The sequence below is a fragment of the Dasypus novemcinctus genome, chromosome 16 (genome assembly GCF_030445035.2).
Source record: "Dasypus novemcinctus isolate mDasNov1 chromosome 16, mDasNov1.1.hap2, whole genome shotgun sequence".
NCBI classification, from domain to species: Eukaryota; Metazoa; Chordata; class Mammalia; order Cingulata; family Dasypodidae; genus Dasypus; species Dasypus novemcinctus.
Window position 1 is genome coordinate 31,866,920 of NC_080688.1, and position 15,495 is coordinate 31,882,414.

Genomic DNA, 15,495 nt, shown 5'->3' on the forward strand with positions numbered 1-15,495 from the left:
GCAGGATAAATACAAAGAAAAATACACCTAGGCAATCATATTCAAAATGCTTAAATCCAAAGATAAAAACAGCTAGAGGAAAAATAAAGACATTATATACAATGCAACAATGATACAAATAACAGCTGATCTCATCAGAAATAATGGAGGCCAGAAGACAATGAATGCTTTGAAAGTGCTGAAAGAAACTACCAACCCAAAATTCTGTATCTAGTGAAACTATCCTTCAAAAATGAAAGTCATTTTCAATGAAGAAAAATGGAGAGAATTTCTCACTAGGAGGCCTGCACTACAAGATATTCTTAAGGAAGTTCTTCAAGCTGAAGAGATGACAATAGATTCCTTTGATCCACAGGAAGGACTGAAGAGTGTCAGAAATGGTAAATAACTGACAAATATAAAAGATATATATTTTTCCTCCTAATTTTTAAAAAGGTACATGTCTGTTTAAAGCAAATATTATAACATTGTACTGTTGTGTTTATCCTGTGTGTCTAGCTATATTATACATGAAAACAAAGGAAGAGAGGAGAGAATGAATGGAGCTCTACTGTTACAAGGGTCTACATTTGATTCTTTTATATTAACTCTAAGTAGATTGAGATATGAGAAGTTAGAGATATATTGTAATGCCTAGAACAACCATTAAATAATACAAAGAGGAATTACAAAGAGGGATAGCTTATAAACTAATGGGAAAAATGCTTCAGTACTGAAAAAATATTTGATTAATCCAAAGTCTAGAGGAAAGGGCAAAACAAAAACAAATGGTAAACCTAATCCATATCAACAACAATTACATTAAATATAAATTGAGTAAACATGCCCAGTGAAAGGCAGAGATTGTTAGACTAGCTAAAAAAAACAAAAACAAAAACAAAAAAACCCAACAAGACTCAACTACGTGCATCTAAGAGGGAACTTTAAACACAAAAACACAAATAGGTTATATGTAAACAAATGCAAAAAGACACTAAAAAGCATGAAAATAATTTATATATGAATTTGACATGAACAGTTAATAACTTTCATTTTTCATATGTACCTTTCCAATTATATTTACCTTTCAAAAATGGCAAAAACCTCAAAAGGGAGAAAAAATTAAATAACTCAGGCAGTTCATTTTGGGAGATTTTCTTTTCTTACCTTTGGAGTCCATTTGAAGAATAATACTTACCTTAAACATCACTCATAAGGCTCCTTTCTCCCTTTTCTACAGTGATTAATGAAAGGTCTTAACAAGAGAAGGCTTTCAGGATTTTCTGGTCTCCCTTATCTGTACTCATGGAGAAATTTAGGCCTTTGATCTAGGTACTGGAGCAAGCAATGATTCTTAAATACCTTTATTTCACTTTTATAATTGTTCATTTTATTCCTATTATTTAATTGATATTTCTCTTTTGGTTTCTATTTCCATGCCCCTTGGGGGTGGGGCCAGCCCATTTGAGGTCTATTCCCTACAAAGCCAGCACTCTTCTCCGGCTGTAACATCAACCACATCTTTCTCTGTTATTTTTCTTTCAACTATTGGTTGTAGTTATCAATTTACCCTTTCACTTAGAAAAAAAAAAAGTTTAGCTTTTTCTACAGCAGGGACTTTTTAAAGTAGGGCTTCAGAATTAGAAAACTCAAATTTGATGTAATTGTCTACATTCTCTAAAAAATATTGAAGCTATGCTTCCTCAAACTTAAGACAATTCATAGCTAGAACAGAGTTGGAAAGAACATGACTGTAATAACAAAGAAACCTCATAGCAAGCATGACTACAAAGAATAGTTTTGTGGCATGTGACAAATCTGCTCAACCATAGAAGTGAAAGGAACATTATCAATTCCCTTCTGGCCATCTGGCTTTATTAGTTGTCTATCTCAACAAACTCCACTGTGTATGGAACCATTTTTTCCTGCAAACTGTGATCTTGGAAAATGTTTACTTGATAAAATAACCCACCCTAGACAGAGCCCCCATTTATTTCTTTAGGAAATATTTTAAGATGTTTTAAAAGGTGATCTCTGGACAATTTAATACACATTTGAAGCAAAGGCCCTACCTAACAGTACACCACTGAGCAAAGTTTATTTTAAAGGGCAATGTATTAGATGGGCAAAGCTAATAGATTTTTGGGATGTTGTTTACTTCTAAAAACTTAATTCATAACCAGGTGCTTCAAAGCCCTTCCTTTCAACACTGGCCATGTCTTAAAATGGGCAGGGCAGATCACTCAGGGATTAAATGTTAATTTAAAGACTTGATGAAAAGATTCATTTCAAGTTGCATGCAGTTTTAAGTAAAGCTTTAAGGGCCTGCTATCGAAAGTAAATATCACACATCCTGTTTATACATACTGACGTGTTGTCCACAGTTCTTCAAAGAGCTGGTGACATCCCCAACTCATACTCTACCCTACCCCCAACTTCCTGCTCATTGGGATGTTATATTCCTACTTGTTAAGAAGCACCTCCCCTCAACAAAATACTCTGCATTACAATAATCTGTAAAGAAAATACTTTATTATGTTATGAAAAAGGCATCAATCAACTAGATTCATATTTGTTTGAAAAAAAAAATTGAACATTTATTAATTAGACAGTATGTGGGGCATCCTGTTCCACATGGGAATGAGAAGATGCTATAGGTTTTCTAAGTATTGCACAGTCTGAAAAAACATCAACAAAAAAAGGGTAGGGGAGGAAAAAAAGATCACATAATCTTGGGAACCATCTCACATTATGAATAATCTACCAAGAAACATTTAAAAAAGAAAACCCTTTGTTTCTACAGTAGCTTTGTGTTTATAGTTCTTGGAATGACTGTATTCCATCGAAGACATCTCAGTAACAGGAATCTTCATTTTAGTAATCCCATGTGCAAATATTAATAAAAAAATATATAAAATAATGCAATTCAACTCTTGCCATCACCCCGGCAATCATGACAACATTTTTGAGAACTGTTTCTCTTTACAAAGGGTTAAGCTGTAAGTTTTGCCTGAAGCTCCATCTCTGCAGCCCTTTTGAGTGCAACATCCACTAGAAGCTGAAATCCACTGAAGTCCTGGTTGAGGTCCGGTGGGGTAGGAGGAGGAGTGTTGAAAAGACCACTCTGTGTATTTGCACTTGGTCCAGATTTACACGTGTCCTCTGGGTACATGAGAGAGGTGTCTGTGAAGTTGTTGGCTGCTATCTGCTGTAGATCTGTGTTTTGTCCCACACCAACGGACTGGCAGAGTGGGAAAGGCACATCTTTCAATGTAGTCACAGTGGTATGGCAGATCACTGATGGACGAGCCAAAATGGATCCTGGGGATGATGGCTTGGGAGACAGTGGCCTCGCTAGGGTTGGGTTTGGTCCAGCTGTACAGGAATGAAATGGGCTCTCCTCTAGAGCTGGCATGAAGTTTTTGATGCCCATTGCTGACTCCACAGAGTTAGCTTCAGAAATCTTGGCCCCACGGCGGGAAATTGTGAACTGATTTGGATCTTTGCCATCCTTTCTCAGCATGTCAGGGAGAAGCCTGCGCCGGGCATTGATGAACCAGTTACAGACCTGGAATCAATGGGAGTATGCTTTAGCACTTTGCTTATTCACTCAGTAAACAATTTCTGAAACCCTTCCATGAGTACCTAACTGATCTCTCTCTCTCTATAGTAATGCAGGTATGAAAAGGATTATCTCACCTTACAAAAGTTATTCCAAGGTATCTGAACCCAGCCAAGAGAGAGAGCTGCTTCCTGTTATAAACCTCCTTCTCCCAGGACAAATTCCTTTTTTTTTGGTCTCCTCATTCTTAAACCATTTCAGGAGGAAAAAGGTATAACTTCTCAAATTCCTGACCATGTTTTTAGGGAGCAGAGTTACCTTTTAACTCTCTTCCATATTAACCTATTACCTTCTGCCCCAGCACATAGGTTAATCAACTACAGGAAAGCCTTCCCTGTATGAAAAGGGCCACTCCTCCCAGTTACTGATTTTTCCCAGTTCAAATGAATGTGTCAACAGACATAACGTGAATTACCTCACTGAAGTCTGTCCTTGTTTAAATATCAAACCAGTTTCCTGGGTAATAGAGTAAGGTTTAATCTCCTTTTTATGTTCCTTGCGTAAAGGAAGGGACTTTTAGGCATTAAAGGAAATGCTATTTGACAGATGATTGTCAAGTGTTTCTCTAAATAGCCAGTTATTAGCTTTTAGCACTATAAAGTCTACAATAAAAATACATGCCTTTTTTGTGAGTGTGGAGGAGCTTAATGACTTGACACACAGGAATGCTATTAAAATGACCTTGAAAAAATAAAAATGTGTACATAGACTTCATGCTCTTTTTCCTCACCTGTAGTGTGGATAGGTGTGTTTGCTGGGATAGTAATGCTTTCTCTTGCTCTGAGGGATAAGCATTGTATCGGTGTTCATACAGCCAGTCCCGGAGAATCTGAACAGATTCCTTGGGCAGGTTGCCCCTTCTTCTTCTCTTGCCTGAGCCACCGGAAGAAGAGAGGTCCAAGGGGATGTCCATGCTGTCGTCATCCTCAGTCTCACTGCCAGACGCTGCAACAACACCTGGGAAAGGACAAAGGCTGCCCATCAACCTCTATGATCAGCAGAGCACCTATTGCTAAGCTCATTTATTTTGACTATTCAATGCAACCGTGTTCTCTCAACTATTGAGAGCTAGGTAAATGACCAGTGTTTTTTTGTCCTGACATACTAGAGTACGTGTAAAGTACTTTGACTAGCTGCACATGGTGGATTCCTTTCTTGCCGCTTTCCTAAAGGAATTAACTTCTCATTTTCCTTTTGAATCATGCTTTCCTCTGATCCAGCAGAGCAGACAAATTGCACCCAAAGTGAAGAGCTCCCCACTTGTGAAAGGGTCAGGGTGAATGTGCCTAACAACTTCTTGCTAACTAGGAAAAGTAACGTAATGTACATTGTAAATGCTATTCCTCGAGGATTTGAATGAAATGAAAGTTTCATACATTTATTTCCCACTGATACGAGGGAAAAATTACAGACTCGAGGCAGTTACTATTATAAAGGTAAAATATATGTTAAGATGTTCTACTAATTCCATGGTCATTTCTTCCTGCTACCAACATTTATCCATAATTAGACATTTACTTTTAATAGACAGTACTTAATCTCTTTTCCTTAAGTACAAATAAGTACCGAAGTTTTTCAGTTTCATTACAAGCAGATATTTTCCTACCATTAAGTACTTCATGAAGGCCAAAAGATGCATAATACTGAATAAATTTTAAAAATCTCCAAAATTTCAGCTGCTAGTTTAAACTCAATTTAGAATACTGCATACCAATTCAGGTAAATTATTACACAACAAAGAGAAATAGTGTAGTCCCCAAAGAAAACTCTTCTGGCTTTCAGTACTTTAATCCTACCAGAAATTTCAAGAATGCACAAGACAGAGAATATTTAAATCACAGACTGGGTTAGATAAAAATTCATACCTGGCCCTTAAGACAGTTAAACATCATTCTGAGCACCGAAAAAATTCAAATAACAAAGGCCACTAGTCACCTGACCTCAAAATTACAATAGGGAACTCTGAACGACTAAAGAAATACACTTTGATGATATCTAGAATTTTAGAAATGTAAATGCACACTTGAATATACCAGCTATTTCTGTATTAGGGAAATTAATTAAAATACCACACAAAATTAAAAACATGCATTCTTGGCTTTGTATTTTTTCTCCGTCATATTTAATTTCGGCTGAGAAAGGATGCAACTTTGAGTTGGTTTACCATCATAGGAAATAAAAGACAAAGTATATTCTTGATAGAGATAAACCAATCAAAATATTTTTAAGGAAATTTTTTAAAAAAACCTTTGTTTTAAAGCATATTAACAATGAAAGTGAAAAAGCCTCTCAGTCAAAGATTTGTTGATGAGATAGCTTACCAGTTAATTGACTCTGGCTTTACTTGGTGACACAATTTTAGTTCTGGACTGCAGGGGGCAGAAGGTGCTAGAGGGAGTGTCTGAAGGTAGAACTCTTCACAGACAAAGTAGAGCAAGTTCTAACAAAAGAGAATGATCCTGCAAAGTCGTTTACCTCAAGGCTTAACAGACATAAATAAACCGCAAAAGAATCCTACATTTTAACCACCCTGTAGTTAAATTTGCCATCTCTTTAGAACGGAAGATTTGACTGTTTAAAAAAAAAAAGGAGAAGGAAAAGGAGAGGCACATTTAAAACTGCAACTGCTTTCACTGTTGAGAAAATGGGAAATTTTCAAAAACTCTACTGAAATGTGTGAAGAGCCGTAAGAAATTGTTTGTTTTACTTTTACATTTGCTTTGATAATTAAGGAAATCTAACTTTTAAAAATGTGTCAAACGATTGCATGACAAAAGCAATGTGAAAAAAGCAATTTAAGCTCTCCACCATCTGAAAAAGGCATTCTTCAAGGCTATTTATGCCCCCTCCTTTTTAATCTAGAAGAAGTGTGAAAATTTGCTCATTGAACTGTGATTTCCCAACTGTAAATTGGTAATAACAAAGAGATGGAAACAAACAAGAAACCTGAAGGCTGCCCTTTGATCTGCTTACTTAGTTTGACATGAAGGTTGCTTTCAGAATGGGCTAGTGACACCAGCACAAAAGCAGGTTTCTTTCAGTTAAGAAACACCAAACAGCAGCGCGACTTTATTCGGTCCTCAGTTCATTTAAATAAATGAATGCCAGGCCCCTGGACCGCTTAACAAATATTTCCAATATGTGCACAAAAGCTGAAGTAACAGGAAGTTAAGACTGCGTTCCTTGGCGACGCCAGCTGATATTGCACTGCGGCGAACGCACGTTCACTTCTGTCAGGACTGTTTTCATTAAAACCCTCCCTGATTGTGGCTCAGCCTGCAAAACAGACTTTTCCTCGTTAGTCATTTCCTATAGTAACAGGGCTTTTGAAAAGTTTCCCGGTTATGACTTGTTTCCAAACTTCTTGCTTTGCTTACACTTTATATAAAAAATGTGTTTCCAGAGGGAAGAGGGAAAAAAAAATCACCAGCCTTTTTGACTATCCACATACAAGGAAATGCTGTTTAGAAAAGTCACAAGATGGCCTGTGGGTCCCACGGCTCCGAAGCAAACTTGCTTCTGTACTTTCTTTTCTGAAAACCTCGGTAACATCATGATGGGGTTGGGGAGTTCACGGTTAATTGGACTTTAAAAATGTAGAGGCAGCTAGGAAAGAATCGAGAAATAAGGAATCTAAGGAAAAGCCCAAGGCTATAATTAATAAAAACCAAACTTAGTTATTTTCCCGATCAGAATCTGCGTTCAAGAAAAGCAAGAGGAATCTTCCTTAACGCTCAGCTAAAACCTTTAAATCCAAGGTGCTGTCTGGGCTGGACACAACCAGAGAGAAATTCGAAAGCAAGAACCCAACTCTGTCCAAAGCTAGGACCAAAAGGATTCGAGTGAGGGTTTGTTTTTTTTCTCCCCTCCTTGAACCTTCTTTCTGCTAGTTCTTAACCCATCTTAGAGGACATTTTAGGACATCCTCGGTTTTGTAATAAGATGCATTATCATCCCAAATCAGTCTTCCCCAATCCCGAGGTCTGTAATAGATTGAGTTTAAGGTGCCTTTGTTTTCGAATAAACCTGAAAAGATATTCACAGATTTCTGTAAAACAGAGAGACAATGGTCCAACTCGCCGAGCCGAGCGGGGTAGATTTTCTCCAGAGGGCTTCCCGGCCCACTGTGGAAAGCATTTCGCCCCTCCAAGGTGCTTTTACAAAGAGCGCGGCAGGCGCAGGAGGGCCGCGAGAGGGAGGGGCCACCGGGCGGGGAAAGCCAAGTCGCTTTGTTCTTGTGAGTTCCTCAGCCTCAACTGAAACCCGTCCCCAGCTCGGTACAAGTCAGCAGGGCCACGTGAGGAGTTCAAGAAGTCCCAGGTTAGGAGAAACCAGAAGTGACGGCGTGAAGCGTGGCCTGCTCACCCTCCGCAACCACCCCCCTATAATTTTGCCAGGAAAAGCTAAAAAGATAAAAGAAACTCGGTCCACACCAGTAATCGCAGCCGTCCTCCCTACCCCGTCCCCCATCCCTAAACCCGTCACAAAGTTTCCCCTACAACATGTCACCTTTCATGGTTTCCATGAGTCAGCTCTGAGCAGCTAGACCCCGGAGCCCCCCGGGCTGGTGTCCCCACGATACCGTCGACAGTTGCCAGCCTCGGTCCTCGACTGGGGAGAGGGGGCGGGGGACGTGGGGGCTGTTCGGGGGCGCAGCACCATGCCAAGATCTCCCGATCGAACAATGGGGGAACCCACCCCGGCGGAAGCCCGCTTTGCGTACCCAAGTCACTTCCACCAACACAGAGGAAACCCCTCTTTAAGGACCCAGACCTGTCAGGCCCACCCACAGGCCGGGCAGCCCAAGCGGGCGACCTTGCGCTCCTCCTCGGGGTGATTGGGTGTTGTTTTCTACCCCCACCCTCCCCGAATCAACTTAAACGTCTCAAACTTTAGCCCCCCCCCCCCCCATTTTCTCACTTCGTCTTTTGGGGAGGGGACCCCTAAGGGAGTGCACCTCAAATCACTATGCAGTGAACCTGGCTTTGACCTTTAATTTTTCTCTCCCCGAGAAAAGGGGGGGAAGAGCAAAGCTCCATACGCTTCTAAGTCTTTCCAGAATCAATTGAACAGAAATCTTTCAGGTCAAAGAGTGGCCGAAAAAACTCTCTCCGCCATGAGGCTGTTCCACTTTCACATGATTCCGTTTAACCGTACTTGCGGCTCAGAGTCTGAAAGAATGCGGAGTAATGTGGGGCTGAAAAAAAACTTTAGGAATCTCCTGGGCATGCGCAGAGTCCGTCCTCGTCCCGTTCCCCTGCCGCCCCCCCCCCCCCCCGCCCCCAGCTTCCACCGACGATTAACTTCTGTTTTGAACCGCTTGGCGTAAATCACAACAGAAAGGCCAACTCCAGCCTAATGACAGAATATTCCAGGGTCTCAAAAGTTTACTTCCAAAGGGAGTGAAAGTTCTTTGACCTTTTGTGGGTTTTTTTTTTTTGCCTGTGTATTTTGCTTTTAAAGCCGACTGACGGCAAGTTTGAGTTGTACAGCTCCCAGAGCGCTGCGTGGAAACAATGACAGACTCACTTTTTTGCGCTCATGACCAAGCCTGCTTGTCACACTTGGCTACACTTTGCTCGCCCGCTGCTTTGGGCAGCTCGCCCTGTGTTCTAACTCCTCATCCTGGCCCAATGCATCGTGAGAAATCTTTTAACACCAGGAAGGCTGGGGGGGAAGGGGGAGTCTAGCTTTCTCAAACTTCTTGACACCCGAGGGCACTTCGGGGTTCCCAATTCCATCCTCTCAATTGTGAACACGCCACATTCCTAAAGCCAGGGGAGCGCCGAGGCCACAGCTGGGATGGGAGACTTGGGCCGAACTTTCAGACAAAGGCTCGGGGGGCTCCGCAGCCCCAAGCGGGCCGGGGTCCGGTGGCACCCCCGGCCTGAGGGAAACAGCGAGAAGCCCGGCGGCGGCTGGCGCGGGGGCGAGGGTGCAGACAATGAAACTTGGGTCTGCACAGCCCAGGCGGCCGAGTGTGTTTCCTGACAACGCGCCAGCAGCGTGGAGAGGCCCGGATCCCGACACCGGCCCCCCTCGTGTGGTGTCTGGAAGGGAAACGTCAACTGCCATTTCAGACGGAGCCCCAACAAAGAAAACGGCCGCGCAGCCCGGGGGTCCCCGGGGCGGCCAAGTCCGCCAAGTCCCTGGCGCCCCGGCCCCGGCGGCCGGCGAGCACGTTTTCCCCGCGCCCGCCGCCCGCTTACCTTTCTTGCTTTTCATCCTCGAGCCCCGCGTCCCGCGGCGGGAAGTGCCGAGAGTCTCTGGCTTGGCCGCACGCGCTCCCATAACTTGGAGGCGGCGCTCGGCTCGCCCGCGCCCGGCCTGGGAGCCGGCTCGGCTGGCCCTGGCGCTTCCTCCCGCCGCGATCTGCTGGCGGCCGGCCGGGGGCTCGCCCGCCCGCCCCAACGCGCGGCCCTCCCCGCCTGGCTCTTTGTTCCCGGCTCCTGCGCGCCGCACCTCGGCGCTGTCAGAGTGCGAGGCGAGGAGGAAGGTACCCGAGGTCCTGCCTCCGCCCCCGCCCCGTCCCCCGCCCGCCTCGCCCCTCCCCCGGCCCTCCAGGGCCGACTGCTACTCCCGGGCCGCTGTCACCGTCACTCGGGGGCGGCCTAGCGCGCGCGGGGCTGGGGGGAGGGGGCGAGCGGAGAAACCCAATCCTCCCGGCCTGTTTGCGCCCCCGGCCCGCAGCCCTCGCCGGACGGCCCGGAGCGGGCGGGCGCCGCGGGGTTCTCCTGGGGCCTTTCTTCCCACGGCGGGCGCGTTTGCTTAGGAAATTGCCACTAAGGGGGTGGAGTGGGTGAGGACGCCCCCTTCCCTCCCCGCTGCCGCCTGGGGGAAGAAAAGCCCCCACCCTCTCGATTTTGACAGCTGCTCCTAACTCCACTGTCCCTGCTCTGGCCCGTGGCTTCTGAGTCAAGGGGCGGGGCACGACAGGAAAAGTATTCAGGACAAGAACCAACTTCTTCCCGAGCTCGCCGTTGCTCTAGACATGCGGGCGCGTCCGATCGCCCCCTCCTCCGGGGCTCTTCCTCCAACTGCTACGGCGTGTGTGTGTTACACAGATTTCCACCCCCCCTTCCCCCGCGAAGGTCTCTTGCCCGGGCTATAGCTGCGAGTTCCGGACTGGATTTCCAGGCAGTTTCGAAATCTAGCACTTTGTGGACAGACACTTGTCATGCTCACATGCTCTTTAAACGTCCCTGCCTGACACCCCCACCCCATCCCGACCTGGGCAGCTGCTGCCTCTCTGGACGACAGGCGACCACGCTGCCGCTGCTCATCTTAGTAAACTGCCTACTTTGGGGACTTACACCCTACTAGGGGTCCCCTCCTCCCCTCCGGAATTTCCAACCGAAACGAGCCATTGAGTAAACACATGTTCCTGTTGGTTTATTTTGGTTAAGAGTTATGAGGACTCCAACAAGAGTTCCTTGATGAAATGACCCTTTTAAAAGACCAGATGTTGTTTGGTCCCCCTCCCCGCCCCCCTCATCTGGGTCTAGTTTTCGCATGTGGCTGTTCGGTTGTTTTCAAGCAAACGAAAATGTCACAAGCCACAGTAAGACTTTCCCCGTCCCTCAAAGAAAAAGAAAAACCCAGAACGTAAATAAGCCTCGCAGAGACGTCAGTGCCGGGGCTGCCTCCACTTTCGGCTCTGCGCTGTTTTGTAACCTCGGTGGAGATCCCGGTAGCAGAAGCGCCTTGGAAATAAGGTTAAACCCAAGGAAGACGAAGGAAGCCAAGGAATGACTAACCAGACTTTGGAGCCTCTGTTGTAGGATTACGCTGAAAATTAAAGCCAGCCTCCCTCCCCATCCCCCCTTCCCCAGAGGCACAGGCAGCCCGGGGGTGCGTGACGGCTAACGTTGAAAAGACTTGGGTGATTTTTCCAATTACAGTACTTAAAATGAATAAACAAGGGGAAAAGCGTCACTCTCAGAAGGCAGGGACCTGACGATTTAAAAACTTTTTTGTGTGTATGGTTTGCCGACTGCTCGGCACAGAAGAGAACACACATCTGAAACAGCACCGGGGGCAAACACGTCCTTGGGGGGAGCCAGCAGCCTGGAGGCCACCCGGTGCCTGGCTGGAGCGCGGTCCCCGGCCCGCCTGGCGGCAGATGAAACGGCCGCGGCGCCCGAGTGCGGGACAGATGTGCGCGGGAGGGGCGCGCCGCGCCGCCCGTTAGGGGGCCGCCCAGTCTTTCATTTGAAGGGTTGTTTGTGGCCGGGATTGGTGGCTCATATCCGCTAGGGAGAGGGAGAGGAGGGAGGAACAGAGACGCGGGAGGAGGAGTCGGAGCGGGCGGACGCGGGGACTCCAGGTCTGAATGGCAGGAGCCTCGAGGGCCACCCGGCGGTTACTGGGGAGACGCTTTGTTTGCTAACTTCGAAAACTGCTCCGGCCGCCTCGGTCGCTGGCGAAGCGACTCCACTAAACCCGCTTTGGGTCTTTGGAGCCCTGCCCCCCGCCCGAGACAACCGAGATTCCTTCTTCCCCTAGTTATCCCTTGGCCACGCCGTAGCTTGCTTTCCTCAGGTCCACAAAGGTACCTTTTCCCTCGTCTCAGTGAACTTGGCTAATGGCTGCGAATCTCGGGCCACCGAGATGAAAAGCTAGAGCTGAGGCGACTTTATAGCTTGAAAGCCAACTTTACCGGGGGAGGGGGAGAATTAAACGCCTCTTTCAAACGGTGAAGAGGAAAAGAGTCAAGTTTTAAACTCGCTTATGCTGGCGGTCCGGCCTGAGCCGGCTTAAGGCACACCTTTTGCTTGAGCGAATCCTGAAAGCGAGTCTAGCGAGAGCCCCAAAGGTGACCCCAGCACGACGTGCCGCCGCTGGAGCCTCCCCCCTGCCCCGGCCCTCTGCCCCTCTGGTGGACGTCCCCACCCCACCCCCAAGGCTGGAACCAAACCTTCTGGAGCTTCAGGATGCTAGTGCATTATGGGAAGAAAGTGCCTGGGGTCTGCGCAACACAGGAACGGAAAACAACCCGAACACTTGGGCTCCAAATACTGGCTATTGCTTAGGATATTTTTTTATTTGCCTTTCTCCAGGTGGAAAAGTCCCGGCTCTGCAGTCCCTTAATGTCTCAGGGCCTCTCGGTAAAATGGATTCAATGACTTTAAAGATTACTTTCAATGCTAAAAAAAAAAATTGACGTGGATTCATATTCGCTACATAGTATATGCCGAATTCATATGAATGTTAATCTAGTTGGGAAATTCCATGAGTAAATTTGAGGAGGTTCATAAACTTTTTACACCATTATTTTTTTTCCTTCCAGGAACACAAAGTTCCATTTGTTGTCTTTATCTACTGAAGCTGCCTCAAGGCCAAGAAAAGAAACACAGTTGTATAAAGGTAAGTTATTTTTCACAGTCTGCAAATCCTGCAAAGGCAAAAACTCTGAAATTTGAGGAGGCGGCTTAAGCTGGAAAAGGGATATTCATATGGAAATTGTCTTGAGTGAATAACCCGGAAGAAGAAAAAAAGGGGAGGGGGTAAATCATTGGTGAGGTGCAAATATCATTTTTTTAACTTAGAATCCACCCAGTGATTGGAGAATGTATTTGTTCCATTTATCTATTCAACAGGTACTAGTTGAGCAAGATTTCTTTCCCGCACCATGGTGATCCCTTTTGTCGGAGTAAAGGATGGGTGTCAGATACTTTGGTAAACTGTATTGCGCTCCAAAGCTCCCAGACTACATGATTCTAATAATACCTTCACATCTTGAGCTACTAAAGGAGAAGCTGACCATTGTTTTTTCAAGGGGCTGGGGCTGAGCTACCACCATCTTTTGGTGATTTTATCAGGATTATTCTCCTCCTCATAGTTAAATAAATAATATAACTGGTACTCCTGCTTGTTTTTAATCACTTTTGTCCTCGCCTGCATGCCCCTTTGAGCCCTTCTTTCTCCTTCATAGCCCCGTCATCACTTCCCCTAGAGGATAACCGGAACACAGTAAAAGGATAACTTGTTGAGCTTGGCTTTTATTCCTTTTGTTCTCAACATCTCGTGTTTGTTGTGCTTTACAGTTTATCAAACACTTATTTGAATGATCATTTAATGTTCAAACTAATAATGTAGAGTTTTTTTCCCCCTTAAAACAAGAAAACTGATGGTCAGAGAATTTAAACACATCCAAATAAAACTAAAAAGGATTAAACCAGGTCTGGCCTAAATAACACCTTCTCAAAGGAGTCTGCTTTGACTCCCTGACCTAAATCAGGTACACCCACTGCCATTATCTAGTTCAGGTTTCTCAACCATAGCACTTTTGACATTGAGAGCTTGATAATTTTTTGTTTTGGGAGCTGACCTGTTCGCTGAAGGATGTTTAGCAGCATACCTGTCCTCTATCAACTAGATGCCAGTAGCTGCCCTACCCATGTTGTTAAAACCAAAAATGTCTCCAGATACTGTCAAATTCTTGGGAGGGTAAAGAAGGGACAAAATCGCCCCTCATGGAGAATCAGAGATCTAGCTCAACACTTCCTTTATATCTAAAATAACCGCAATTTTAAATTATTTTTACTTAATTATTAGCACTTTTTTCTCTTCTCCCCTCAACTCAGTGGTTGAGCACCAGCTTCCCATGTATGAGGTCCTGTGTTCAATCCCTAGCACCTCCTAAAAAAATTTGTTTTTTCAATGTATGTATCCTCATTTTAAAATTTCCACACATCTAGCACAGTGCCTAATACATTGGAGGTTCTGTTAAATATTTGTCAAACAAAATAATACATGAAAATAAAATTCTAAGAATCAAAAGTAATACTTATATTTATTGTGTACACCATGCCAGGCAGTGTGCACATACTTTTTACATATTTTATCCTATTTACTCCTGAAAATAACCCTGAGAAATAGTCCTTATTATTATCCTCAGCTTACAGATGAAGAGTTGAAGTCCTGGGGAGTTAAAAAACTTGTACTGCCATTCTGATCCCTGGTTGAATGCTGGAAACAATAATATTCTGCCACTTGATTTTTCATTTATTTAAGTTTTCTTAGTGATGAGTATTTAAATAGTTTCTAATTTGTAATTAAGCACAAAAAGAAAAAAGTGCAATTTTATTTGAAATATTTAACAACTGATCTAACATGGGCACCAACCAACCCACAGGAGCTACTTTTGATTATATATGGAGCATACTGATGTGAGCAAGCTTATCCCAGCAGAATGTTACTGATATGCTGATTTTTCTGGGCTCGTGTGAGTATATTTGTAGGAAGGAGTATCCAGGAGGTGAAGAGTTGTGTGCATTCACAATTTTGATATATATTGCCACATTGCCCTCAAGTGATCTTTGGTTACCAGTTTAAAATCCTACCAATGATAGGTGAGAATACTTTTCTCTGCACCCTTGCAAACACTCTATATAATCAATATTGAGTCTGTTAAACTTCTAGGCAAATAAATGGTACCTAATTATTTTGAAAGTTTGCAGGTTTTTGCTTGAGAGAGTGAACTCACTTTTTGGTGTGTTTATTGGTCATTTTTATTTCTTCTTCTGGCCTATTCATACTTTTGTCACATTTTTTGTTGTTGTTGTTGTTTCTGTGATCGTTTAAAAGCTCTGCTGACAATGAGCTATAGCAGTAAAATGACATTTATAGGATTAGGTGGACCAGTGATAGATACAGGAAAGCAAATTCTGATTATTTTTTATATTGTTTGGAATAAAAGTATCATATTTATGTGTTAAACAAAGACCTCAGAATACTGGACCAGTTTTTCAATTTGTTTACTTTCTCCTCTTTACATCAAAGAGTTAATCAATTCACATGTTTTCATTTATCACCATTCTGCCTACCATCACCTTTTCCAAAGTGGTAGAGGACTGGATTAGTCAGGCAAATGACTGATAAGTTAATCTTGC

The 15,495-nt window shown here is 44.2% G+C and overlaps 1 protein-coding gene and 1 long non-coding RNA gene across 5 annotated transcripts; one reads left to right on the forward strand and one right to left on the reverse strand.

Annotated features, from left to right (window-relative positions):
• Positions 1 to 2,494: 2,494 nt before the first annotated feature.
• TGIF1 (TGFB induced factor homeobox 1) lies at positions 2,495 to 10,609 on the reverse strand. 4 transcript variants are annotated; one of them, XM_071208476.1, is made up of 3 exons: positions 10,564 to 10,609; positions 4,332 to 4,558; positions 2,495 to 3,547 (listed from the first exon to the last, which is right to left on the reverse strand). In XM_071208476.1, exons 1-3 carry the CDS (start codon positions 10,592 to 10,594, stop codon positions 2,972 to 2,974), a joined length of 834 nt encoding a protein of 277 aa, XP_071064577.1. In that variant the 5' UTR covers positions 10,595 to 10,609; the 3' UTR covers positions 2,495 to 2,971. The 4 variants fall into 4 exon arrangements, with proteins under 4 accessions (XP_071064577.1, XP_004474451.2, XP_058133461.1 ...); XM_004474394.5 differs by lacking the exon at positions 10,564 to 10,609 and adding an exon at positions 9,811 to 10,064; XM_058277478.2 differs by lacking the exon at positions 10,564 to 10,609 and adding an exon at positions 5,923 to 8,797.
• A 1,554-nt stretch (positions 10,610 to 12,163) lies between these two features.
• LOC101440273 (uncharacterized) lies at positions 12,164 to 13,465 on the forward strand. The gene is made up of 3 exons (XR_001117393.4): positions 12,164 to 12,708; positions 12,891 to 12,967; positions 13,201 to 13,465. It is a non-coding gene; the product is annotated as an uncharacterized lncRNA (long non-coding RNA).
• Positions 13,466 to 15,495: the final 2,030 nt, after the last annotated feature.